Source organism: Gobius niger (genome assembly GCF_951799975.1).
Source record: "Gobius niger genome assembly, chromosome: 1".
In the NCBI taxonomy this organism is placed as follows: Eukaryota; Metazoa; Chordata; class Actinopteri; order Gobiiformes; family Gobiidae; genus Gobius; species Gobius niger.
In genome coordinates this window covers 38966530-38993626 of record NC_136852.1, presented here as the reverse complement: position 1 = coordinate 38993626, position 27097 = coordinate 38966530, and the positions used below count along the sequence as shown (strand labels likewise).

The 27097-nt window shown below is 44.8% G+C and overlaps 1 protein-coding gene across 1 annotated transcript; it reads left to right on the top strand.

Moving 5' to 3' along the window:
- Positions 1-1391: 1391 nt before the first annotated feature.
- hira (histone cell cycle regulator a) lies at positions 1392-26531 on the top strand. The gene is made up of 25 exons (XM_079575841.1): positions 1392-1615; positions 6687-6749; positions 8669-8779; positions 9035-9125; positions 9246-9340; positions 11458-11553; positions 11625-11785; positions 13042-13209; positions 13792-13905; positions 14725-14795; positions 15109-15214; positions 15415-15630; positions 16853-16938; positions 17252-17443; positions 18498-18623; positions 19199-19475; positions 19586-19687; positions 20014-20162; positions 20535-20696; positions 20761-20822; positions 23777-23876; positions 23951-24073; positions 25971-26134; positions 26215-26303; positions 26369-26531. Exons 1-25 carry the CDS (start codon positions 1579-1581, stop codon positions 26483-26485), a joined length of 3078 nt encoding a protein of 1025 aa, XP_079431967.1. The 5' UTR covers positions 1392-1578; the 3' UTR covers positions 26486-26531.
- Positions 26532-27097: the final 566 nt, after the last annotated feature.

Genomic DNA, 27097 nt, shown 5'->3' with positions numbered 1-27097 from the left:
CTGCTCGAATATAAGTTATTTTAAATGCAAAATAGTTATATTTCAAAAATTATTCAGTCAACACAGACATTTATATGGGTAGTCTGGTGTTAGAAGTGATTTGCCTCAGGTGCTCTGTGCTTGGGTCAGACTGTTTTTAGTGCAGGCTACTAGTTACCATAAACATGCACTAGCCTAGCACCACTAAACCCTTCAAATATAAGCACGGGCGGACTGGCCATATGTTCATTCTGGAAGAGCACAGAAGGGCCACTGGCTCTAGGGCCACCAGTCCCGTCTTAACCGAGCTTTACCCAAATCTAAAAGCAAAAAAGAAAAGCATCAAAATAGCGAGAAAAAGAGGATGAAAACAAAGCAAAAATGTGCCGGAAAAGCAACAAAAAAGTGATTAAAAATATAATGGAAACGAAACAAAAACATGAGAAAAACACGGACAAAAAAAACCTGATACAAAAAATAATGAAAAAAAAACAAAAATATGACAAAAATGTGGCGACATGACAAAAAGTTACCATCACTTTTGTAGGTCTTAGCTTAATATTTTTTTATTTTTTTTTATCATCAACAGCTTTTATTCTTGTTTTGCTTTTTGTTTTAGTAAAGTTTAAAAAAAATCATTTTCTTTGTTTTAGTAGGCTTCAGTTTCCAGTGTAAACAAAAATACATAGAAATATAAAAATAAATAGTTTTACAGTGCAAATTCGTTGCATAAAACATTGGTCTTCAGGGCTTTGGCATTTGTGCAATAATTCAAGGAGGTCACATAAGATTAGTGATTCAAATACAACAAGTTTTGGTTTTTGGTTAAGGTACTTACGGCTATGGATATGATACTTTGCCATTATTAATATTAAATTCATACTAAAAAGTTTATTTGGGGGTAGGTTTTTTTGATAAATACCTAACAAAATATCTTTAAGGTTGAGTTGTAAATCTATGGTAAGTTTTCTATTCACAAACAGATTGATGTCTTTCCAAAATACTTGTGTGTAAGAACATTCCCAGAAAAGATGGCTAATCGATTCTTCAATACTATGACAAAATGAGCAAAGAGGGTCAACATTTAAACGATAAAAACTCGAAATGGAGTGTGTTGTTGTCGAATAATTTTGTCGAGTTTTTTTTACATATTTTTTCCTTCGCTTTTTGTCGGGTTTTTGTTACATTTTTGCCACATTTTTGTCGCTCTTTTGTTACATTGTCATCCCTGCGTTCTCGCTTTTTTCAAGAAGCTTTTCTTTTATGCGGAACATGTTCAGGTTCAGGCGGGGGTTAGGAGGTTAAAAACTCATTGCCCTTCAAAGTAAAAGCCCGCGCGCTTTTATTGTGACGGCGATTTGTTTTTGAATCCCCGTTTCCTGTACGCGCATGCGCACTGGCCCCGGCTTCAGTTCCTCTCCCGGTCGGCGCCTCCGAAAACACACTCACTCGAGCCGCGATGGAAGCCGCCGCCACAGCCGCTCCATCTTCGGTCCGAGAGTAGCGGGCAGCGGGGGTAGCTGCGTGCGGCCGAGGAGCGCTCTCTGGAGGAGCTTTCCCACCCCGAGGACGCGTCTGAAGCGGGACTTCGAGCGGAACATGAAGCTGCTCAAGCCCAGTTGGGTGAGCCACAACGGTGAGTGTGTGTGTGCTCCTCCTTTTTGGACCAACTTGAGCTTTTGTTGTCGGGGGGGGGGTAAACACGCAGCGAAGGCGGGGGGGACACTTGTTTGACGTGCCCTCGCCCCCCGCAGACCTCTCAAATCGCATACAAACTTCCCAAAAATCCCCCCGTGCCCTTTTATGTGTGCGTAATTGGGCACAACGTTGCTCCAAAAGCGTCTCCAACTCCTCTGCAGCCGTTAGCTCCTCGGCTAGCATCGCTCTCCGACCTCTTCCCATGAAACGGCGCCTTCGTTTTGACACTTAAACCTCGCTGTTCCACGAGTGTTCCTCCCTTTGTTCGCATAGACCGTAACCTAAGACTGTTTGTGCTGGAAATACGTCGATTTCGGGGCTTAAAAACATGTCCAAAAGTGTCTCCAAGATGGCAGAGGGGGGAAAGTTAACCGTTGAGTGACTTTGGGAAGACTCCAGAACGGTTTCCTCACGTTTTTATGTGCAAGGCGATCCTTTACGGCTGTTTTACGAACTGTTTACTGGTCAGTGATGCGTTTTGAAGGGGGTGCATGCGCGTGTTTTGCAGCTTGTGTTTCTTATTTTGCAACACTTGTATCACTACACTCTAAAGAAGAATACGGACAACTTAAAGGAACAGGCCACCGTTTTTTCCATACTGAGATGTGTTCTTGCCTGAGCTTAGACGAGTTGACGCGCACCTGTCTGGTACAGGCCAGAGATGTTGTTAGCATTTGGCCTCTCCCGATGTGTTCCTATAGCTCCAAATGGGGTGAAGTCTGGAACACACAAAGACCAGACAGGTGCTATAAACTTGTCTAGGCTCAGGTTAGAACATATCTCAGTATGTAAAAACGGGGGCCTGTTCCTTTAAGCAAAGGTTTAGTACAAATTCTCTATATCTGCGTTCATTGTTTTGAATTTCTTTCACTATTTGGTGGTGTTTTTGCTGCATGTTGTCGATATTGAAAATAAACTTTTAAAGCAGTACTAAGTCACTCTTCCCCCTAGAGGCCATAAGCGCAACTGCAGGTGTCGTTGCAAGTTACGATTTTTTAACTTATTAATTGTCTTGGAGAGTAAATACTACGCTGACAGAAAAGGCGAAGGGAGAGAGGGTTACTGTGCATCCAATTACACAATGGAAATATTTTTTTTCACTCAAACTTGGCTGTAAATACTGTTTAAAGTGACGTTAGCCCGCAGTTAGCTTTGCCCGTTAGCATGTTAGCTTCTTCTTCGTGATTCCATTAGTGTGTATTGGTTGCTCCGGACCGGTGGCAGTCAAGTTGCAAACATGGTTTTCTGGCCAAGACACCAGGGGGAGATGAAAGACCCTCCAATCATCCCAGTAACACTTGTATTACCCCCACAGGGAAGAAGAAAAGGATTTATTAAGGTAAACACGTTACTTAGTACTGCTTTAAGCTGTAACACACGTGCAAACAGCAGCTTGTTGTAGGTGAGGGTTTAGTGTGTGTAAATGGTGGCAGAGTGGCTAGCGTTGCTCGCCTCGGTCCCGGGTTCCTGACGGTGACGGGGCAGACCCTGCCGCTCTGACTGAAATCTCGGTCAAATCACAGGAAGTGCACTTGATCAGGCTTAGAACCAGCCCTCGTGTCAGGGAATTGAACCTGCAACTAGGGCTGAACGATACAGACAAAATGTTATATCTCGATATTTCTGCCAGATATCGATACGATATAACTATGGGTTAGGTCAGGGGTGTCCAAAGTGCGGCCCGGGGGCTAAATTCGACCCTCAGACAAATTTTTGGTGGCCCTCGGCCTTCTTGCTGAATCGGTACACATCATAAGAGATGGTCCTTTTTAATCAAATGTAATAATTCTACACAATTCTAACTAACTAATTGTGAGACTGAGCTGAATATGAAGATTTTAAGTAGGGCTGAAACAACTAATCGATTAATCGACGACTAATCGATTATTGAAATAGTCGACAACTATTTTAGTAATTGATTAATCGTTTTTGAGTTCACACAGACTCAAATAGAGCAAAAATTACATGAAAATGTAGTATTTTTGATGAAAACCTACTTTGCTTTTATAGCAAGTGTATGTAGTACACTTTGTACATTGTAAATTTCATGAATATCTGTTTGTGTCTCATCCAATCAGAAGCAGAATTAGCACCAAGAGCCTCCAACAAACATTTACTTTAGGTTTACTCCATCAACACGTCTTCAAGCGGATCCACTTTAGCTTTATGTGATAAAAAAATTGAAAAAATTAAATTTTCCTACACCATTCATAGCCAAGTGACTAATCGATTAATCGTAAAAATAGTCGATAGATTAATCGATTACAAAATAATCGTTAGTTGCAGCCCTAATTTTAAGCATAAATAAAGGTATAGGGCACAATTAAAACCTCTGTCATTTAAAGGTTTCGTGGCACTGATCACCGACCTATGGCCCTTCACCCGGTGTACTCTTCAACATGCGGCCCCCCCCCCTGGGTTAGGTGAAAAGCACCAATAAAAACGTTGATGAAAATCTACATCGTTTATATCTTTGCTTTTTCGTTTGTAATGTTTTGAATGTTTATATCTCGATATCAATACGATAACGATGTATCTTTCAGCCATACCTGCGACCCTCTGTTTAGAGCAGGGGTAACAAAGTGAGGGTCGGGACATAATTTTTTTTTATTTATGCAATACAATTTAATGCGTTTTTGGATTGAATAAAACAAAACAAAAGCAAAATGAAGTCAAATGTTGTGTAGTTTCAAAACGAGCATCAATAAAACCAAACGTTTTGTGCTTGAAATGATTCTGCATTTACATTTCACAGCTGTCGTACGAGTTGTTTGGGTGATTCGGTGAGAGGTTTTGGTGTCTTCCAATTAACTTCTTTAACCGAGCACATTTTCTCCAGTTCGGCTTTACCCAAATCGAAAAGGTCACAGCCTATAGGCCAGAGTAACGCATCATTTGAAAGCTAAGGCCCACATAACTGATCGTAATTTTGTTGTCACAGTGTTTTTATCACTTTTTGAAGCGTTTCTTACATGTTTTTGTCTCTTTAATCACTTATTTTGTCGTGTTTCTGTCAGTTTTTTGTTGTGTTTTCATCCTGTTTTTTGTTGCTATTTTGATGCTCTTTTCGAGAAGCTTTGAGATTTGGTTAAAGCCAAACTTGAGAAAATGTGCCCTGTTCAGGTGGTTAAGAGGTTGAAAGAAGGACAGCTGCAAACGTCAAAGCAAATACCTCTTTTACTGATGTAAAAGTACAAGGCTAATAATCTTCCTCCTCATGTCCAGGAGATGTTTGAACATTAACTACAAGGGAAGCTGAACTTCCCCCAATGTTTCACTCAAATGTATTTAGCAAATGTAGTTATTAAATGTCATGATGAATCCATTAGTGCAGGGGTAGGCAACCTCAGGCCCGGGGGCCAAATCCGGCCCTCAAACACAGAACCCCTGGCCCCCAAGATGATTTTGAGAAATATTATTGTGCAAATAAGAGATCAAATACCTGTTAAAGTAGTCTAAAAATGCAAGAAATAGTGTCAGTATTAAAAAAATGTTAGAACATCCCGCTTGGTCATATATAATGTTAAACAGTGATTCTCTACTGGGGGGTCGGGACCCAAAAGTGGGTCACGGAACCATTTTCAGTGGGTCTCGAGTCTATAGGGAACTTTTATTCATAATTTCATAATTTCAGTCTTAATGGGCTATATATATACTGCTTGTTCAACAAAAACTTGTGTGAAATATACAATATTTTATACGATATATTTGGGTCCTCGGCTTGTCATCCGAGGGCAATGGTGGGAACTTGGGAACCACTGATGTAAAACATTGGCATTTGCTGACAATAGTTCTTTACTTTAGGCTACAATGTTGAGGTTCGGCCCTTTGGTGTTTTGGGAATGATGCAAATCGGCCCTCCATGGCACAAGTTTGCCTACCCCTGCATTAGTGTGAGTTGTCCCTGTCCCTCAGAGCTGCTGAAGCTCTCTGGGAAAGCCCATGGAAGCTCTACGTTTAGAAAGCAGCCTCTGATTGGCTAACACTGACTGTTGTGAAGCTTCAAAGCATGTAATGGGGCCATGTGCCTACCAGCTGAATGCTGATTGGCTGCCTCCTCCTCCTGATGCTCCTGCTCGGTGTCTGTGCGAGCAGCATTAGCAGCATTAGCATTAGCATTAGCTGCAGTCGCTGTAAAGCTACAAGAGGAAACTGAAGCTGTTGAGACCAACATGACGGGGCTGGATGACATGGTTTATGGAAGCTTTTATGGACTGTGCTTTTGTTGAGAGTGTAAAGTGTTTTCTGGGGTTTAGCTGATATTAACCACATACATCATGGAACAAACACAACAGCTCTGAGGTAGCCCAAATGTAGACCTGGTTTTCTTTGTTTAGTTTTTTTTTCCTGTTTAAACCCTGTTAGCTTAACCTCTTAACCCCCACCTGAACCGAGCACAGTTTTTCCAGTTTGTCTTTACCCAAATCTAAAAGCTTCTTGAAAAAAAAAAAAGCAAACGACTAAAATGAGGCTGAAAACGCAAAGGTGACAACAATGTGACGAAAACATGACAAAAATGCACAGAAAAAAAAGATGATGAAAATGCAACGAAACAAGGACAAAAAAAGAGACAAACGTTGTTCTAAGTTCTAATGGGTCTTAGCTTTCAAATGAGGCGTTACACTGGCCTGTTGGCTGTAAGCTAACAATGTTTTCCAGCCTCAGTAATATGCAGCTTCACATTTTGTTTCTGTGACAGGCTTCGGTCAGCTGCATGTGGCTCTGGAAATGGAGTTTTCCTGCCCTGTTTTTTTGTGTGGACATTTGCAGAAGTTGTTTAGGTTTTCTGATGTTTAATGTCTCTTAAAAAGGTTATGTGTGTGAGGTCATAACGTAGCAACAGATTGTGAGCCTTCCATCACGGCAACTGTGACTTTAAAGCACCAAGAGCCTCGTACAAACATTTGCTTTATGTGGGCAAAGCCTTTCACAGAGACATTTATTGCAGATCCATCCATTACAGACACGTGTTCGTTGCAGCCCTGTCTAACTGTCTCCTCTTGTTTCAGGCAAACCGATCTTCTCGGTGGACATTCACCCCGATGGCACCAAGTTCGCGACCGGAGGCCAAGGTGAGGCCAGGACTGCTTTACTTTAAAGGGACTATACGGAGTTTAAAAATGTTCCTCCCCTACATGTTCCAACAATGTCCTAATGCACGAGCTTAATATAGAAGATGCAGTTACACATATGACCTGAGGGGGCAGTAGTGAGTAAAAAATGGCCAACTTGCATCTAGCCCCTTTAAATATGTCAGGATTTCTTATTTCTTTTACAAATCCGAGATGAAACGCTTGCACCCAATGAGGCCATGTATAGGGCTGGGCACCGATACTTTTTCCGATACCTACCTGTAGGGCTGCTCGATTATTGAAAAAATAATAATCACGATTATTTTTGTCATAATTGAAATCACGATTATTCAAACGATTATTTGTTGCCTTTAAAAAAATCCATCAAAAAAATGACAAAAATCCAGCAAAAAAATGACAAAAATCCAGCAAAAAAAGACAAAAATCCAGCAGAAAAAAGACAAAAAACCATCAAAAAAGTGACAAAAATCCAGCAAAAAAAATAACAAAAATCCAGCAGAAAAAAGACAAAAATCCAGCAAAAATAGTGACAAAAATCCATTAAAAAAAAGACAAAAATCCAGCAGAAAAAGACAAAAAATCCATCAAAAAAGTGACAAAAATCCCAAAATTAAAAATATGGAAAAAAAAGTGAAAAAAAAAAAAGTGAAAAAAAATATTATCGATTTTTTGCGATTATGCTAATTTTGTAATCGTTTACTGTTGTAATCGAAATCGTAATCGAATTTCGATTAATTGCACAGCCCTACCTACCTGTACTGAAATACTTGTCGTTGAGAACCAGAAAACAGTGTGGAAGAGCTGCACATTTACAATATCAGGTTCATCTCCAGTGTCAAGAAATGTGTGAAAAATGGGTAGGTTTTGGGGGAAATTGGGACGAAATGTGGGAATAAATGGGGAGGAATAGTGAAAATATTAGTGATAAAGAATTGACAAAATTGAGGGGGGAAAAATGGGAAAATTAGAAGAAAAAACAGGGCAAACATTGGGCAAAAAAATGATAAATAGGAGGGAAAAAATCATTTTATTTGAGCTGAAAGAAACAAGTCACTTCCTTTAATGCTGTCCCTGGCCCACCACCATCAAACCTGTGTTATTTTTTTTCCAGTACCTGCTGTAGATAGAAGTAGTACATAAACTTGTTTTCCCCCAATACTTGACTGATATCGTTTTAACCTCTTAACTCCCACCTGAACGGATCCCATTTTCTCCAGTTTGGCGCTACCCTAATCAATAAGCTTCTTGGGAAAAAAGCACCAAAACAGCCACAAAAAATGAGAAGAAAACAAGGATGTAAACGCAACAAAAAAATGACAAAAACTGAACAAATGTTTGACAAAAATTCAACAAAAATGTGACACAAACTCAACCAAAAAGTGACAAAAAATTCAAAAAAGATGTGATAAAAAGTCAACCAAGTGACCAAAAATGTAAAAAACAAAATGACAAAAATGTGACAAAAATTTGAAGAAAAAAAAGTGACAAAAATTCAACAAAGATGTGACAGAAATTTGAAGAAAAAAAACATAAAAAGGTGACACAGCACAGCAACAACACAAGGAAAAATATCAATTTTGTGGGTCTTAGCTTTCAAATGAGGTGTTACACAGGCCTATAGCCAAAGAGGGCTGCATGCATTCGATTTAGCCGGGTGGTACGAGGTTAATGGTACCCATCCCTCATACAACGCTGGCATTTGTAGAAAATGGTTCTTTACTTTGGGCTAAAATTGGCCTCGTCTTTTCGTCCCTCCGCTGAGCAAACTTACTGCCTTACTGCACCGCTCTGAGATGCTTTTGGCCGTTTCTTTTTCCTGGTGGCACTTTTTGGGTTTAACAAATGAACCTTTTGGAGATCTATATATTAGCTAAAGCTGTGGTGATGATGTCCTTCAGGGGAGGATTCTGGGAAGGTGATGATCTGGAACATGGCGCCCGTCCTGCGAGAAGAAGACGAGAAAAACGAAAGTGTTCCGAAGATGCTCTGCCAAATGGACAACCACCTGGGTAAGATTTACAGTAACTCCAACATGGCTGCTGCGCTCCCAGGCCCATATACACAAAAACACAAACAAAAACATGACTGTCCTGTGATTGGTCTGATCATACAAAATCAATATCAGGCTTTTTGTGAAAATAATTAAAGCATCACACCGCTGAAAACTCCTATTGCTCACATGGATTCGATCGAGTTTGTGATTCAGTCGTGTTTATAAGAAGTCGACAAGAGGTCAGTGTTGAAACATTTGTGTTTCTTTGCAGCGTGTGTGAACTGTGTGCGCTGGTCCAATAACGGGCTGTATCTGGCATCAGGCGGCGACGACAAACTGGTGATGGTTTGGAAAAGAGCGGCGTGAGTCCAACACTTGAACATCATTTTCATTCATTCTTTCTGAGTCACACATGTTTCCCACGTGTTACCGCAGGTTTTTATTTGATTATTTAACATTAACAGTTGTTGTTGTTGTCACAGGTTCATCGGTCCCAGCACAGTGTTCGGCTCCAGCTCTAAACTCGCCAACGTGGAGCAGTGGAGGTGTGTCACCATCCTCCGAAACCACACAGGAGGTAACGGCACACGTCATGTAGCACTCGAGTCCCGGACTAAACTACATCGCTGATATACTGTCGTAGGGTTGGGCGATAATTTAACTCTACCGGTAGAAATATTCCCCATGATAGAAATTTGTCTCATACCGGTATAAATGCTTATTGATTGATATAAGCAGCAAATGTGGCACAGACGTAGCAGCTCTGTCTGTCGAGCTACAGCAGGATTTACTAAAGATCTGCTTCACTCCTCAGACTAAATTAACCTAGAGTCAACAGAGTCTCAGTCCGAGTCCGTGTTTAAGCTGCTCAAGACGTTAGCATGCTACCGGTTAGCAACTGTCCACCATTGACAGTTGTTTCAATCAACGGTCAATGGCTTCAACACGATAAACACGCATCTATGAACACTGAGGAAATACTACAGTAGCAGCTCAGCTCTGACCTCTGTCACATGTTTTTAGCCAAGGCTCGATGTTTGGAGTGCGGTTCAGGGCTTTCTCTTGGAGAGGCTGATTGTGTTGAAGCTAAATGCTAACCGATAGCATGCAACCGTCTTGAGCAGCTTAAACACTCACTCACTGGTTACTTCACTGGGGCCGTGTTTATACTCTTATCTTCTTGAGCAATGATTACGAGTACATAAAAATGCCCCTGTCAATCAGTTTTCTTTCATTTATAGACCCTTTAACTGCTGACATCATCAGTGACATCATCTGGAGGCAGGAAGTGATCAAGAGAAATAAGATTAAACTAAAACTAGCGATTATAAGTGTCAAAGTACAACTAAAATATGTGGTCTTGTTGTGGCTGAAGGTGCAAGACCAAGAGGAACGACATTTGAGACTATAAAATAAGGTTTATCTGATATTTCCAAAAACAGTTAAAAATGTGTTTATCGTTACCATGACAACGGCTCCAATGGAAATAGATAGGAATCTAACTTCCTGCCTCCAGCTAAGCCCCGATGTTTACAAACAATTAAATTGTCTATATCCTGAGTAGAGATACTGTTACATGTTGTACTACTGCATACTTTGGTATTCAAATTGGCTGCCATAACAACAAAAGTCACATGACTGAAAAGCATGTATACTGTATAGAGTTCGAGAAAGTCCACAGTTACCATGGAGATCGGCCATCTTTGCAGCTGTTAGCATTCATTTCCATTGACTAACATTAGCTAAAAACAGTTTATAAAGTGGAGAAAAAAGCCGTGGAACATTTCCATTAGCTGGTGAGTTGCTGCTGGTAAATACATCTAACTCACTGTGGTGTCCAAGTGTTTTAATGTGAACAATAACTCCAGTATTTTAACTTTTAAAATCTCCATTAGTTTACAATTGCTGCTAATCCCATAATGCTTAGCGATATGACATCACATTCCCGAACTCCATACTAAAACATGAACCACACCGGTCACTTTTTCCTGTTAGAGATGCCATTTTAAGAACTTTTCACCAACCAAAAGATTTAGTATTAGTCGTCCTGATAAAGACTCTCTAAGGTTTTCATCATTCGCTGCTGTTCGGTTCTGCTAACAGCAGCTAAACGCTTCCTGCAGGATCCAAGCTCTCACCTTTACTGTTGCGAACATAACTTTGTGAAAAATGAAAAAGTAGAGGTAGAGTGTTACTGTCCTTTAAGCAACACGCGACGAGCCTCATCAGAGGCATTGAGCTGGTCACCACGCACACACCGCTACTCAAAGGGTGCGAATGCGTCTTATAAGCAAAAATGATAAAATTACAAAAAAATGATGCTTTTATGGAAAATGATCAGCGGTCCAGGGTTTGCCAAGCTTGATGTTCTTACCATTTATTTGATATCTTTTCACTTGTTTTTTTGTTATGGGATGCTTTTAGTTTTCATAGTCTTTAACTTTTTTTTATTTACCTAACCTAATAAACATCAGCCTGTGCAGATAGAGGTTTGGATTGATAGGCCTGTGTTAATAGCAGTCTGGATCTTCTCTTCTAATAGAAACTAGTGTCTCACCCATTACACACCCATTAGTTAAAACATGTTGGTCCCAGGCTGGAGGAAAGATCTGTTTGTTCATTAACCATGTGCTGGATGACTATGGATTCCTCCTGTAGACGTGGATGTAAATCTGTTTGTGCCCTCCTCCTCAGACGTGATGGACGTGGCCTGGTCTCCTCACGACGTGTGGCTGGCGTCCTGCAGCGTGGACAACACCATCGTCATCTGGAACGCTCGCAAGTTCCCAGGTTCGACTCCCGATCTGCAGAGCTGCTTAGTGCCCGGAGGGGGCGCTGTAGTAATATCTTTCCTGTTGCAGAGATGATGAGCGTGCTGCGTGGCCACACCGGCCTGGTGAAGGGTCTGACCTGGGACCCCGTGGGGAAATACCTGGCATCTCAGGCCGACGACCACAGCCTCAAAGTCTGGAGGACGGTGGACTGGCAGATGGAGGCCAACATCACCAAGCCCTTCAACGAGGTAAAGACTAACCCAAAAACATCACCAAGCCCTTCAACGAGGTAAAGACTAACCCAAAAACATCACCAAGCCCTTCAACGAGGTAAAACTAACCCAAAAACACATCACCAAGCCCTTCAACGAGGTAAAGACTAACCCAAAAACATCACCAAGCCCTTCAACGAGGTAAAGACTAACCCCAAACACATCACCATGCCCTTCAACGAGGTAAAAACTAACCCAAAAACATCACCAAGCCCTTCAACGAGGTAAAGACTAACCCCAAAACATCACCAAGCCCTTCAACGAGGTAAAGACTAACCCCAAAACATCACCAAGCCCTTCAACGAGGTAAAAGCTAACCCAAAAACATCACCAAGCCCTTCAACGAGGTAAAAACTAACCCAAAAACATCACCAAGCTCTTCAACGAGGTAAAGACTAACCCCAAAACATCACCAAGCCCTTCAATGAGGTAAAGACTAACCCCAAAACATCACCAAGCCCTTCAACGAGGTAAAGACTAACCCAAAAACATCACCAAGCCCTTCAACGAGGTAAAGACTAACCCCAAAACATCACCAAGCCCTTCAACGAGGTAAAGACTAACCCCAAAACATCACCAAGCCCTTCAACGAGGTAAAGACTAACCCAAAAACATCACCAAGCCCTTCAACGAGGTAAAGACTAACCCAAAAACATCACCAAGCCCTTCAACGAGGTAAAAGCTAACCCCAAAACATCACCAAGCCCTTCAACGAGGTAAAGACTAACCCCAAAACATCACCAAGCCCTTCAACGAGGTAAAAACTAACCCCAAAACATCACCAAGCCCTTCAACGAGGTAAAGACTAACCCAAAAACATCACCAAGCCCTTCAACGAGGTAAAGACTAACCCAAAAACATCACCAAGCCCTTCAACGAGGTAAAAACTAACCCCAAAACATCACCAAGCCCTTCAACAAGGTAAAGACTAACCCAAAAACATCACCAAGCCCTTTAACATGGTTAAAACGAGGTAAGGCGCTATCGATCATTTACCAGCTCAAGCCAAAGGTCAGAGCTAACGTTAGCCACACCATTCAGGCTTACATTCACGTGAAGAAAAGAAGTTCCCACTCATTGGCGTTGTGTGCCCACTCTCCCAGTGCATTGTGGTCTATATCGACCCGTCTATGACCATCACTCCTCACTAATGCATTGTGGGTAGTCTTGAGTGCACCACTGATCTTGACTAAAGCTACATTGAAATGTGTGTTCGTTTGTTTGTTTTCCAGTGCGGCGGGACGACCCACGTTCTGCGTCTGTCGTGGTCTCCGGACGGTCAGTACCTGGTCTCCGCCCACGCCATGAACAACTCTGGCCCCACGGCTCAGATCGTAGAGCGCGACGGATGGAAGACCAACATGGACTTTGTGGGCCACCGCAAAGCCGTGACCGTCGTGGTGAGGAAACACCAGGCAGCACAGGCTACTTTTGACCTTTAATCTCAGGGTGTCCGCGGGCTTAAAGTATGAAAAGTTTTAAAAAATTAAGACCCTTAATAAGTATTAAGATATTATTTTTTCATTTTGCATTGACTTTTTTATTTTGTCCATCAAATTGACTGTGAAATGATATAAATGTTCAAATGTTTGTTTCTTCTAAATGCACTTTTACTGTGTATGGCTACATTGTCTGCTCCTCCATGTCTGCTGACCACCTGGCGCAAAACTAGCCCTCAACAAGTCTATCAAAATGGAGAAATGTCAGTTTGTCAATTCCTGGCTAGATGTAGAAGAATTTAAAGCTTGGTTGAAGCCGCTCGAAGATAGCCAGAGCGAGGACTACTGAACGGTTTGTAAGAAGATTAGCGTTAGCACATGACGGGAGCTAGCCACAAAAGTGCTATAAGCATCGTCTGCTTCTGAGCTTGAAACAAGTCTGAGAAATCCAAATTTCTCCTTGTTTTTTGAGGTTCAAAGCCCAACTTCACTAGCTAACAGACAAATGAACGTTAAAATCAGTAATTTCTTTTTCTTTTGCAGAAATTTAATCCCAAAATCTTCAAGAAGAAACAGAAGAACGGCAGCTCTCCCAAACCCAGCTGCCCGTACTGCTGCTGCGCCGTGGGCAGCAAGGACCGCTCCCTGTCAGTGTGGGTGAGTGTCTGCGCTAATGCTAATGATGCTAATAATGCTAATAATGCCACTGCTTTTATGGCATTTACATGTCAATAAGCTTGTGACATAATGACCAGTATTTATCTATAAAACTACTAGACGAGTCGTTCGGTCTGTGTACCGTAAAAGGTTTAGGTATTACTGGTATCGAAAAAATAAAAGTAGCGAAAGCAGGTACCGAAAAGAAAGATAAAATCTTTATATTCAAGTTTTGATGCGGTTGGTCATCAAAATTTAAATGGAAAAAAAAGGGGGGAAATTTAAGACAATTTTTTTGTTAAACTTGGGGGGAAAAACTTTGAAAATATTTTTGAAATTTTGGGGCGAATTTGAGAAGAACATACAAAAAAAAATGTGGAAAGAATTAGAAATACAAGTGGAAAAATTGGTTAAAAATTAAGAAAGTTGGAATTTGTTTTTTCTGCCCTTTTGTCGTTACAGGCACTAGACGGAGGTTAAAAGTGTTAAAATTGTATATTTTCCTGCCTGTACTTGCTCCAGCAATGTCCTAATGTGTAGAATGAGCCCAGACCTGTTCACCATAACTGCCTCTAAAATCCTGCACTGTCACTTAAAACGGTGTTAATTCGGGTTCTTAACTTTATTCAGCTCCCACACATTACAAGCTTTATCTCCAATATCAAGATATGTGGAAAAGTATAGGGCAAATGGGGAAAACTTTGGGAAAGATGTTTAAAAATGGGAGGAAATTCCCTTCTGTAGTCTGTTTAGGACAATTATCTTTTTGAGTGACAAAGCTATGTAAATGTACAACTAACCAGTAAACCTGTGTTTCAGCTAACGTCTCTAAAGCGCCCCCTGGTGGTGATCCACGACCTGTTCGACAAATCCATCATGGACATTTCCTGGTACAGTCGCCTCAGCTTTCATCATTATTATTAAGGGACTGCGGATACTGGTGTGGGGTCAGTTACTTTAGATATTTGACCCTGTGTTGGTCTGTAGGACTCTGAGCGGGCTGGGGATGCTGGTCTGGGGTCAGTTCCTTTAGATATTTGACCCTGTGTTGGTCTGTAGGACTCTGAGCGGGCTGGGGATGCTGGTCTGGGGTCAGTTACTTTAGATATTTGACCCTGTGTTGGTCTGTAGGACTCTTAGCGGGCTGGGGATGCTGGTCTGGGGTCAGTTACTTTAGATATTTGACCCTGTGTTCATCTGTAGGACTCTGAGCGGGCTGGGGATGCTGGTGTGCTCCATGGACGGCACTGTGGCGTACCTGGACTTCTCTCTGGATGAACTGGGAGACCCACTCAGTGAAGAGGAGAAGGTCAGACTCACACACCAGGCCCACCATGTCCAGCCTCAAACATGAAAGAAAAGATGTAGCAGAAAATAGGTTTACATTTCAGCAACTCTTCCACACGGTTCATGTTTATCGACTGGACATGTTGCTGCATGAAACCCAGGAGAGACATTCTGGGAATCAAACCCCTGACACCGAGCCTTCACCAGTCCGTCTGTCCACAGAACACCATCCACCAGAACATCTACGGGAAGAGCCTGGCCATCACCAGCACCGAGGCGCAGCTGTCCACCACCATCATCGAGAACCCCGAGATGTTAAAGTACCAGCAGGAGCGGCAGACGCAGCACCAGGCCCGCGTGGAGCCCGGGGCCAGCGAGAGCGCCACGCCCAAGCTCAACAGCGTGGTCAACGGGGAGTCGCTGGAGGACATACGAAAGGTACAGACGACGACTAACGGCTCATTTACAGTGGGCTGCTAAAGTTTCATCCCCGGATCAAAATGTCTAATCATGTGAATAATGAAGCACAGGGAAGTTGACATGATCTCCCAAAGGCATGAGGTTGTAGATGAGACATTCCCATAACATTTCCCCCAAAAACAGTTCTTTTTCCATCATTTACATTTTCAAAATCATATTAATGTTAAAAAGGCCAGAGCAAATATTTGGACACTCGCCTTGTAGACCCCAAATACAGCAAGTATCACAGCTTTAACCCTTGTGTCGTCCCTGGGGTTAATGATAAAAGTTCATGAATTAAGTTGTAAGCTCTGCTTTGAGCAGATGTTTTGATGAGAATATAGAGACTTTCCTGAAATAAGAGAGTGAGAATCACAGTTTGGCTCTATTTCGGAACTGGGTTATAGCACTGGTTTGTGGGTCCTAAAACTATGAAAAAATGACTGAATTAAAAATTTGGTACATGTGCATGTAGTGGAGGCCCTGTGGAGTGTATATTTAAAAAAAGTTATGGATTTGGAGTTGAAATGAAGTTAGTATGAAAGGCAAAACACAAAAATATAGCTTGAATCACAGACATGGAGGACACTGCCATTGAAATGAATGGAGAGCTGCTGCTGTTTTCAGGCTTTAGGCCCTATAACTACTGTAAAAATATGTGAATTCAAAATCTGATGAATGTGCATGTCAAGGAGGTCCTCTGGGATGGAAACATAATAATGGTTTCATATTTGAAGCACAAATGAAGTCTGTACAAAAGGTCAAAGACAGAAAACATTGAGGATTGGCTCATGTCCATTGAAATGAATGGGGTTCATAAATGACCCCAGAGACCACGAGTGTAACTATTTGCTCTCATTCAAAAATGAAACACTTTTCACAAACAGAACCTGCTCTACCTTTGAGCCTCTCCCAGTGCCCAATTCACCAAATACTTCCAGTTATATCCACTTTAGGATTTTCAGTGTTACAGGGACATTTTTGGCTCAAAATTTGACTTTTTTTTTACATAAACATGTCCCACCGACCCAAAAAATAATAAAAACTGGTAAATTTACTATCAGTGCATTTTTATCAAACTGATCAAACTCTAGCGAAAATCCGATCCGATTGTTTCAAGCTTTAAAAGGAGTTCACCTGTTCCTCCCACCTGTTGTATTTGAAAAGCGTGAGAGGAAAGAATATCATTTGTGTTTGGCAGAACCTCCTGAAGAAGCAGGTGGAGACTCGGACTCCGGACGGACGCAGGCGGATCACTCCTCTGTGCATCGCTCAGCTGGACACAGGGTAAAACATGACTGTACCGTAGTGCTCTTGAACGCAGCGAAGAGGAGGCAGACGCTCGTTCTCGGGCTCAGTGATAATAGGAATCATGTTTTCGATATCGTCTTTATGGGACTTTATGCTCAGTTCTCTGGCAGAAACAGCTCCTGGTTTGAGCTGCGGTTTGTAAAAGATCTGTCTTGGCTTCTGCACGTTCACGAAGCAGCTGTATTTGCTTTTTGTATTCTCCGAGTAGATTCAAATGCTTTCAAACCAGCTTCAGAGTTAGAGCTGAGAGTACGTTCTTTCTTGTAGTGACGGTGTCCTTGTCTTGTAGGGACTTCTCCCCCGCGCTCTTCAACAGCACGCCGATCCTCCCGTCGGGCTCGTCTCTGTCCAATCAGCTGAGTGCGCAGCTGGGCTCGGACTCCGCCCAGGGCCCGGCCGCCGCTCTGGGGCTCCGGCCGGGACACGAACCCATGATCACCTCCCCGCCAGGATCCAAGGATGGAGACAGGGACAGGGACGGGTGAGTTTACCCAGAACTGTCAGCGAAACCGTGACAACGCGATGTAGATCAGTCATTTCTGACAGTGTGGACAGTGTAGTCATTTCCATCTTTTATAAATCAAGGCCATCTTTATAAGCACACTACATTAAAGTGATCGTCTGTAAGATTGCAAAGTGAGGAGAGAGTGTTAAATTTGAGAGTAAAGTTTCTCCCCTAACCTCCTAATTGGACCAGAAAACCACTCCTTGTTGGGGCGACAGTGGCACAGATCGTAGAGCCTTGTGATTGGAGGATCGGCCGTTCGAATCCCACAGGTTCACATTGTCGTTGTGTCCTTGGGCACGACACTTCACCCACCTTGCCTCCAGTGTCTGCGTGGTGTATGAATGAGTGGTTCCTTGAGTTAGGAGCTTTGAGTGCCTAAGGAAGGTAGAAAGGCGCTATATAAATGTGACCATTTAGTTTGCAAAACGCAGAGCGCAGGAACAAACTTCCCAAAGTGAAGGATCAAGCTCCTCTCCGTCCCCTCCTGATTGAACCTGTTCACAGGAAAAGCTCGTCTCATTGGTCAAAGTGACAGCCCAGGGTTTCCGATTAGTTGCAAAAATCAGCAAAGGGAGGGATTTAAAAAAAAATAAAGATTAAATATTTACATTAACAATATTTAATAATAACAACTTTGCGAATCAACGTAGTAGCTACTTCCGAGTTATCTCCGCCTCGCTCGTGACATCCCGTACAATGCTTTGGCATTTTAAGTTTTGTCATTTTATACTCTGACATGAAAACTAAGATGTTAAAGGGAGGAAACGAGCAGAGAAAGAATCTCCACTTTGACGGCTGTGAAAATCTGTACTTTCCCCTGCCGTGTCTCGCCTTGATTGGAAAGTGGCATCGGCGTATCCCTAAAACTCATTCACTACATTTTGTGCATTAAATTGGCCAAAATTGCTGAATTACATAGTTTCAGGGATTTTGTTTTTGAGTTTTTGGAGTTTCTGAGCGCCACGCCCTAAACCGCCTGCTCTTGTCTCATGTGCCCCCCCTCCCTCTCTCTCTCTCTCTTTCTCAGGGTGAAGGGAAGTCTGCTGCTGACCTCGGCCTCCAAGATCGAACCCATGAAAGCGCTGGACTCCAGGTTCACGGAGAGGTCAAAGGCCACGCTGGGGCTCACCTCTGCCCTCACCCCTCTAGACAGGTACTCCAGAAGCCCTTCCATCTTCCTGTGGGTTAACAGAGACTTTGATGGGGGGAAACATCACGGTAAAAAGTCACGTGAAGCTGCTCTGTTGCCCCAGGTTTTCAACATGTTTCTAGCTCTCATTTCCTTCTGTGCAACGTTAAATAGGGACCCCCAAAGAAACTTTAGATTGAGAAACATATATACATATAAACATAGATAAATTTAGATTGTGAAACATATAACGGACATGCCTCTGTCTGTCCTCTGCGTGAATCTGTCCTTCACTACTCAGGATGTTTATATGTTTATACTGATTGACAGCAGCATTTAGGGTGTGATCGTAATCATTGCTCAAGAAGACTAAATGAACACATCAAAGGCAAAATCTTTCACTTTGTCATATGACGACCATAGTAACAAAAGTATTACATTAACAGCTTATTACCTCGAAAAACTGGTGAAAACAGCATATTATGGTAATTATTGGTTCGTACGTGTTAAAAGGTGGCGGCAGATTTGCTTTTTATTGGTGTCTGACAGACTCCTAGCACGCAGTCAATGAAAGCATCTGTTCTGTCCGGCTCGTTTAGGCCTAAAGACGGCGTTCTGAAGATCGTGAAGCCCAAAGAGGAGACGAGCAGCGACAGCGAGGACAAAATGGCCACCATCAACAGGAACCTGAGTCTAAAGAGGAAGATGGAGAGCGAGGAGGACGGCCGCCGGAAAGCGGAGCTGCCGGAGGGAGCGGAGGAGCAGCGGCGCAAACCGGAGCTACTCCTGGACGGAGGCGAGGTCAAGAGGAAGAAAGGCCGGCCGCGCAAAGACAAGATGGCCGCCCCCACCACGCACAGCTTCGCTCCCGCACAGGTACACTCCGCTCATAATCAGTGATCTCAGAGAAAAGAGAAACGCAGCGTCAGTTTGTTTTGTCGTGTTGTGTGTATGTGGTCGGTCCTAACCCCCGCCCTTCTCTTCAGGCCACGCCCCCCTCGGAGCGAGAGTCGAGTCGTGTGGTTCAGACGCCGGTCGCTGTGTCCAGACTCCCCACGCCGAGTGTCCACAAGACCCTCAGTGTCCAGGTACTGACTGTCCTCACCATGTCCTGGTTATTCTGGACGCTCCCGGTGAACATTTCCAGATACCAGTACTTGGTTTATGAGGCTCGATTCTGTACTTAAGCTATAGTATTCTTTATCTAGAACCAGAAACTCAGACTTTTTTCTTCCATCATTCATTTGAGCTAGAATGACTGAATCAGTGTCTCCCCTACACATCTTTAAGTGTATCTTTGTAAAGACAAATCTTTATTCCAATAGCACTCATACCCAGCCATACTGGTGTGTCTGCGGAGATGCTTCCCGCAGTAGTTCCTGCATATGGGTGAGAGCGTATGTGTGTCCTCCAGGTGAGCTTGGACCCCTGCGTCTCTGTGGAGGTGGAGAACGACGTCTCCGTGCTGGCGGGCTCCAGACTCAGTCAGCTCCGCTGCTGCAGAGACGGAAAGGACTGGAACACGCTGTTACCCAGCTCTGTGCTCTGCGCCGCGGGCAGCAGGTAGGACACGCCCCCTTCACCAGTGCTGGGCAAAGTACTTGATACTAATGGTCAAATAGTACTCCAATAAAAGTAATTTGCTCAGATTTTTACCCAAGTATTCCCAAAGTCCGGGAAATGGCGGGCCCCTTATCGATCTGAAATGGACTCGCCTCTTCCTGTTTTGAGTCAGTGGCATTGACAGTATATCTACACAGCGCCACCTACTGTTCTGGAGTGTGCATTTTGACTTTGGATCCTTTATATTTATCTTTCTAATGGAGTGGAACTTGGAAGATCTCAACACAAATTCTACAGCTCGTCTGTACTAAAGTCGAGGACTGTAGTACCTTTACTTGGCGTGTTGTAATCTGAATATATTTGTGTTTTCAGTGAGGTGGTGGCAGTGGCGTGCGAAGACCGGCTGCTCTCCATCTTCTCCTCCTGCGGCAGACGGCTGTTCCCTCCCATCGCGCTGCCCTCTGCTGTCTCAGCCGTGCACTGCGCCTCTCACTTCGTCATGGCGCTGACGTCCGGCGCCATGCTCTCTGTGTGGTCAGGACTTTACACCTTTTATTTAAACGTTTACAACAACAGAGTCTGACCCTCTCCTCCACAGGGACGTCCACAATCAGCGAGGTCTGGTGAAGAACGAGTCACTGCTGCCCATCCTCAACCCAGGTCAGTCCTCCTTACACCCGAGTCAGTCCTCCTTACACCCGGGTCAGTCTGCCTTACACCCGGGTCAGTCCTCCTTACACCCGGGTCAGTCCTCCTTACACCCGGGTCAGTCTGCCTTACACCCGGGTCAGTCCTCCTTACACCCGGGTCAGTCCTCCTTACACCCGGGTCAGTCTGCCTTACACCCGGGTCAGTCCTCCTTACACCCGGGTCAGTCCTCCTTACACCCGGGTCAGTCCTCCTCACACCCGGGTCAGTCCTCCTTACACCCGGGTCAGTCCTCCTTACACCCGGGTCAGTCCTCCTCACACCCGGGTCAGTCCTCCTCACACCCGGGTCAGTCCTCCTCACACCCGGGTCAGTCCTCCTTACACCAGGGTCAGTCCTCCTTACACCCGGGTCAGTCCTCCTCACACCCGGGTCAGTCCTCCTCACACCCGGGTCAGTCCTCCTTACACCCGGGTCAGTCCTCCTTACACCCGGGTCAGTCCTCCTCACACCCGGGTCAGTCCTCCTCACACCCGGGTCAGTCCTCCTTACACCCGGGTCAGCCCTCCTTACACCCGGGTCAGTCCTCTTTACACCCGTGTCAGTCCTCCTCACACCCGGGTCAGTCCTCCTCACACCCGGGTCAGTCTGCCTTACACCCGGGTCAGTCTGCCTTACACCCGGGTCAGTCCTCCTCACACCCGGGTCAGTCCTCCTCACACCCGGGTCGGTCCTCCTCACACCCGGGTCGGTCCTCCTTACACCCGGGTCGGTCCTCCTTACACCCGGGTCGGTCCTCCTCACACCCGGGTCGGTCCTCTTTACACCCGGGTCAGTCCTCCTTACACCCGGGTCAGTCCTCCTTACACCCGGGTCGGTCCTCCTTACACCCGGGTCAGTCCTCCTTACACCCGGGTCGGTCCTCCTCACACCCGGGTCGGTCCTCTTTACACCCGGGTCAGTCCTCCTTACACCCGGGTCAGTCCTCCTTACACCCGGGTCGGTCCTCCTTACACCCGGGTCAGTCCTCCTTACACCCGGGTCAGTCCTCCTTACACCCAGGTCAGTCCTCCTTACACCCGGGTCAGTCCTCCTTACACCCAGGTCAGTCCTCCTTACACCCGGTCAGTCCTCCTTACACCCGGGTCAGTCCTCCTTACACCCGGGTCAGTCCTCCTTACACCCGGGTCAGTCCTCCTTACACCCAGGTCAGTCCTCCTCACACCCGGGTCAGTCCTCCTCACACCCGGGTCAGTCCTCCTTACACCCGGTCAGTCCTCCTTACACCCAGGTCAGTCCTCCTTACACCCGGGTCGGTCCTCCTCACACCCGGGTCGGTCCTCCTCACACCCGGGTCAGTCCTCCTTACACCCGGTCAGTCCTCCTTACACCCAGGTCAGTCCTCCTTACACCCGGGTCAGTCCTCCTTACACCCGGGTCGGTCCTCCTCACACCCGGGTCGGTCCTCCTCACACCCGGGTCAGTCCTCCTTACACCCGGGTCAGTCCTCTTTACACCCGGGTCAGTCCTCCTTACACCCGGGTCGGTCCTCCTTACACCCAGGTCGGTCCTCCTTACACCCGGTCAGTCCTCCTCACACCCGGGTCAGTCCTCCTTACACCCGGGTCAGTCCTCCTTACACCCGGGTCAGTCCTCCTTACACCCGGGTCAGTCCTCCTTACACCCGGGTCGGTCCTCCTTACACCCGGGTCAGTCCTCCTTACACCCGGGTCAGTCCTCCTCACACCCGGGTCAGTCCTCCTTACACCCGGGTCAGTCCTCCTTACACCCGGGTCAGTCCTCCTTACACCCGGGTCAGTCCTCCTCACACCCGGGTCAGTCCTCCTTACACCCGGGTCAGTCCTCCTTACACCCGGGTCAGTCCTCCTCACACCCGGGTCGGTCCTCCTCACACCCGGGTCGGTCCTCCTCACACCCGGGTCGGTCCTCCTTACACCCGGGTCAGTCCTCCTTACACCCGGGTCAGTCCTCCTTACACCCGGGTCAGTCCTCCTTACACCCGGGTCAGTCTGCCTTACACCCGGGTCAGTCCTCCTTACACCCGGGTCAGTCCGCCTTACACCCGGGTCAGTCCTCCTTACACCCGGGTCAGTCCTCCTTACACCCGGGTCAGTCCTCCTCACACCCGGGTCGGTCCTCCTCACACCCGGGTCGGTCCTCCTCACACCCGGGTCAGTCCTCCTTACACCCGGGTCAGTCCTCCTTACACCCGGGTCAGTCCTCCTTACACCCGGGTCAGTCCTCCTTACACCCGGGTCAGTCCTCCTTACACCCGGGTCAGTCCTCCTTACACCCGGGTCAGTCCTCCTCACACCCGGGTCGGTCCTCCTCACACCCGGGTCAGTCCGCCTTACACCCGGGTCAGTCCGCCTTACACCCGGGTCAGTCCTCCTTACACCCGGGTCAGTCCTCCTTACACCCGGGTCAGTCCTCCTTACACCCGGGTCAGTCCTCCTTACACCCGGGTCAGTCCTCCTTACACCCGGGTCAGTCCTCTTTACACCCGGGTCAGTCCTCTTTACACCCGTGTCAGTCCTCCTTACACCCGGGTCAGTCCTCCTTACACCCGGGTCAGTCCTCCTCACACCCGGGTCAGTCCTCCTTACACCCGGGTCAGTCCTCCTCACACCCGGGTCAGTCCTCCTTACACCCGGGTCAGTCCTCCTTACACCCGGGTCAGCCCTCCTTGCACCCGGGTCAGTCCTCCTTACACCCGGGTCAGTCCTCCTCACACCCGGGTCAGTCCTCCTTACACCCGAGTCAGTCCTCCTTACACCCGAGTCAGTCCTCCTTACACCCGGGTCAGTCCTCCTTACACCCGGTCAGTCCTCCTTACACCCGGGTCAGCCCTCCTTACACCCGTGTCAGTCCTCCTTACAGCCGGGTCATGATTGATGATGACGATGACGATGATGATGAGTGTCTTGTGTGTTTTGTTTGTGCAGAAACCACGGTGACCCAGTCCATGCTGACGCAGCAGGGCGTCCCCCTCGTCGCTCTGTCCAATGGGAAGTCGTACTGTTTCAGCGTCGCCATGGAGACGTGGTGAGGCGCCGGCGTCCCGATGAGCTCCTCGGACTCTGTATACTTGTGTCTCATGTCTCCGTGTGCCTGTGCAGGACGCTCATCGCAGATAAAGCCGACTCCCTGGGACAGTGCGCCGACTTCAGGAGCTGTCTTCCCTCCCATGATGCATCTGTGTCATCCGGACCGCTGGCCACCATGCAGGGGCGCCACCTCAAGTACGACACTGTTTCAGTACCACTCCGGGACACACATACACTTTCTGTGGAAACACGTGAAAACAACAACGCCGGCCATGTTTTTACATTTATAAATGATTTGAAGTGCATGTGACACATTAGACACCATTTTTGTTAAAACATTTATATATAATTTAACCTCTTAACTCCCACCGGAACGGATCCCATTTTCTCCAGTTTGGCTTTACCCTAATCAAAAAGCTTCTTGGGACAAAAGCACGAAAAGAGCCACAAAAAACAAGAAGAAAACAAGGATGTAAACGCAACAAAAATGTGACAAAAATTCGACAAAAATGTGACAAAAATGTGACAAAAATTCAACAAAAATTCAACAAAAAGTGACAAAAATTCAACAAAAAGTGACAAAAATTCAACCAAAATGTGACAAAAAGTGACAAAAAGTGACAAAAATTCAACAAAAAGTGACAAAAATTTAACAAAAATGTGACAAAAATTCAACAAAAAGTGACAAAAATTCAACAAAAAGTGACAAAAATTCAACAAAAATTCAACCAAAATGTGACAAAATGTGACAAAAATTCAACAAAAATGTGACAAAAATTCAACAAAAAGTGACAAAAATTCAACAAAAATGTGACAAAAATTCAACCAAAATGTGACAAAAATTCAACAAAAAGTGACAAAAATTTTACAAAAATGTGACAAAAATTCAACAAAAAGTGACAAAAATTCAACAAAAAGTGACAAAAATTTAACAAAAATGTGACAAAAATTCAACAAAAAGTGACAAAAATTCAACAAAAATGTGACAAAAATTCAACCAAAATGTGACAAAAAGTGACAAAAATTCAACAAAAATGTGACAAAAATTCAACAAAAAGTGACAAAAATTTTACAAAAATGTGACAAAAATTCAACAAAAAGTGACAAAAATTCAACAAAAAGTGACAAAAATTTAACAAAAATGTGACAAAAATTCAACAAAAAGTGACAAAAATTCAACAAAAAGTGACAAAAATTCAACAAAAAGTGACAAAAATTCAACAAAAATTCAACCAAAATGTGACAAAATGTGACAAAAATTCAACAAAAATGTGACAAAAATTCAACAAAAATGTGACAAAAATTCAACAAAAATGTGACAAAAATGTGACAAAAAGTGACAAAAATTCAACAAAAATTCAACAAAAAGTGACAAAAATTCAACAAAAAGTGACAAAAATTCAACAAAAATTCAACCAAAATGTGACAAAATGTGACAAAAATTCAACAAAAATGTGACAAATTCAACAAAAATGTGACAAAAATTCAACAAAAATGTGACAAAAATGTGACAAAAAGTGACAAAAATTCAACAAAAATTCAACAAAAATTCAACAAAAAGTGACAAAAATTTAACAAAAATTCAACAAAAAGTGACAAAAATTCAACAAAAAAGTGACAAAAATTCAACAAAAATGTGACAAAAATTCAACAAAAATGTGACAAAAATTCAACAAATGTGACAAAAATTCAACAAAAAGTGACAAAAATTCAACAAAAATTCAACAAAAAGTGACAAAAATTCAACAAAAATTCAACAAAAATTCAACAAAAAGTGACAAAAAGTGACAAAAATTCAACAAAAAGTGACAAATTCAGCAAAAATTCAACCAAAATGTGACAAAAATGGAAAAAAGAAAGAAAGAAAAAACATTTTTTTTAAAAGATGACAACACAGCAACAACGCGAGGAAAAAGATCAGTTTTGTGGGTCTTAGCTTTCAAATGAGGTGTTACACAGGCCTATACAGAATGTATTTGGTTTAGGCGGGTGGTAAGAGGTGAAGATGATTTCCTTCTAAATGCACTTCTTAAGGACATTGTAACGTTTCCGAGTTTGCGTCTCTGATGACGAGCGCTCCTGTCTCCTCCAGTGCGGGCCGTCTGGCGTCTCGTCTGTCCTCCACGCCTCACCACCTGCAGCAGAGCGTCACGCTGGCGTTTTTAGAGGCGCAGCTCTCCTCCGCGCTCACCCTCCAGTCCCGGCAGGAGTACAGGCACTGGCTGCTCATCTACGCACGCTTCCTGGTCCACGAAGGTAACGTCCCCCCATGTCCTCATGTGTCCTCATGTGTCCTCATGTCTGCGTGGACTAACTGAGGTCTGCTGTCGCCTCAGGCTCGGAGTTCCGCCTCAGGGAGCTGTGTAAGGACCTGCTGGGGCCGGTGCACAAGTCGGGCTCCTCGTCCTGGGAGCCCACCACTCTGGTGAGACACAGTGTTAAGTCTTCTCTGGCCTGAAACGTGCTCTGTACTAATCACCTCGCCTTCAGGGCCTGAGGAAACGCGAGCTGCTGAAGGAGCTGCTGCCGGTGATCGGAGAAAACCTGCAATTTCAGAGACTCTTCACCGAGTACCAGGAGCAGCTGGAGTTACTACGGAAACAATAACACCCCGCGCCATGAACCCTAGTCCCACCAGGAGCAGCTGGAGCTACCACACAAACCATGACGCCCTACACGTCCCGCCCCACGCCCTACACTCGGGGTCTCCAGTCTCTCATTTCCTCTGAGGCGTTTGTATGAAATGAAAACAGCCACTTGGGGAAACTTGAGAAACTATGGGCTTTAGGTGGAGTCCACTCTGAGCAGTTTAGCGTAAAGAATCAAAAAATCACTTTATTTTCTCTTAATTCTATATTTTCTCAATCATTTCACAATCTTCGCCGATTGTGTTCAGTCCATTCAGTTTCTCTTCTGTCAGGCGTCTGTGGGAAAGTAGAAAGCTTTTGGGGAGTTACTGGGAATGGAGCGGAGACCCCTGCCCTAAACCCTAAACCCAACCCAGCAAGTATCCCCGAATACCACCTACGGTAAGGACTTGGAGCAGCATCAATGTTTTCCAGTGTGCTCTAAACCCTACATCCTACATCCGTCGCCAACCCGAGCCACCCCCACTAACCCTATCCTCTCTACCCCCAAACCTGACCCCCTACAAAGAGCACCAGGAGGAGCCCCAACATCCTTCGCCCTGAAACTTGCGTTCTACTGCTCCCTAGGCTG

What these genes read in the sequence shown, in the direction of transcription:
- hira (XM_079575841.1), top strand. Translation starts at nt 1,579, where the DNA reads ATGAAGCTGCTCAAGCCCAGTTGGGTGAGCCACAACG. An exon ending in ACCGCTCCCTGTCAGTGTGG is followed by an intron (nt 13,906 to 14,724) that starts GTGAGTGTCTGC and finishes CCTGTGTTTCAG; the next exon opens with CTAACGTCTCTAAAGCGCCC. An exon ending in AGCGTCGCCATGGAGACGTG is followed by an intron (nt 23,877 to 23,950) that starts GTGAGGCGCCGG and finishes GTGCCTGTGCAG; the next exon opens with GACGCTCATCGCAGATAAAG.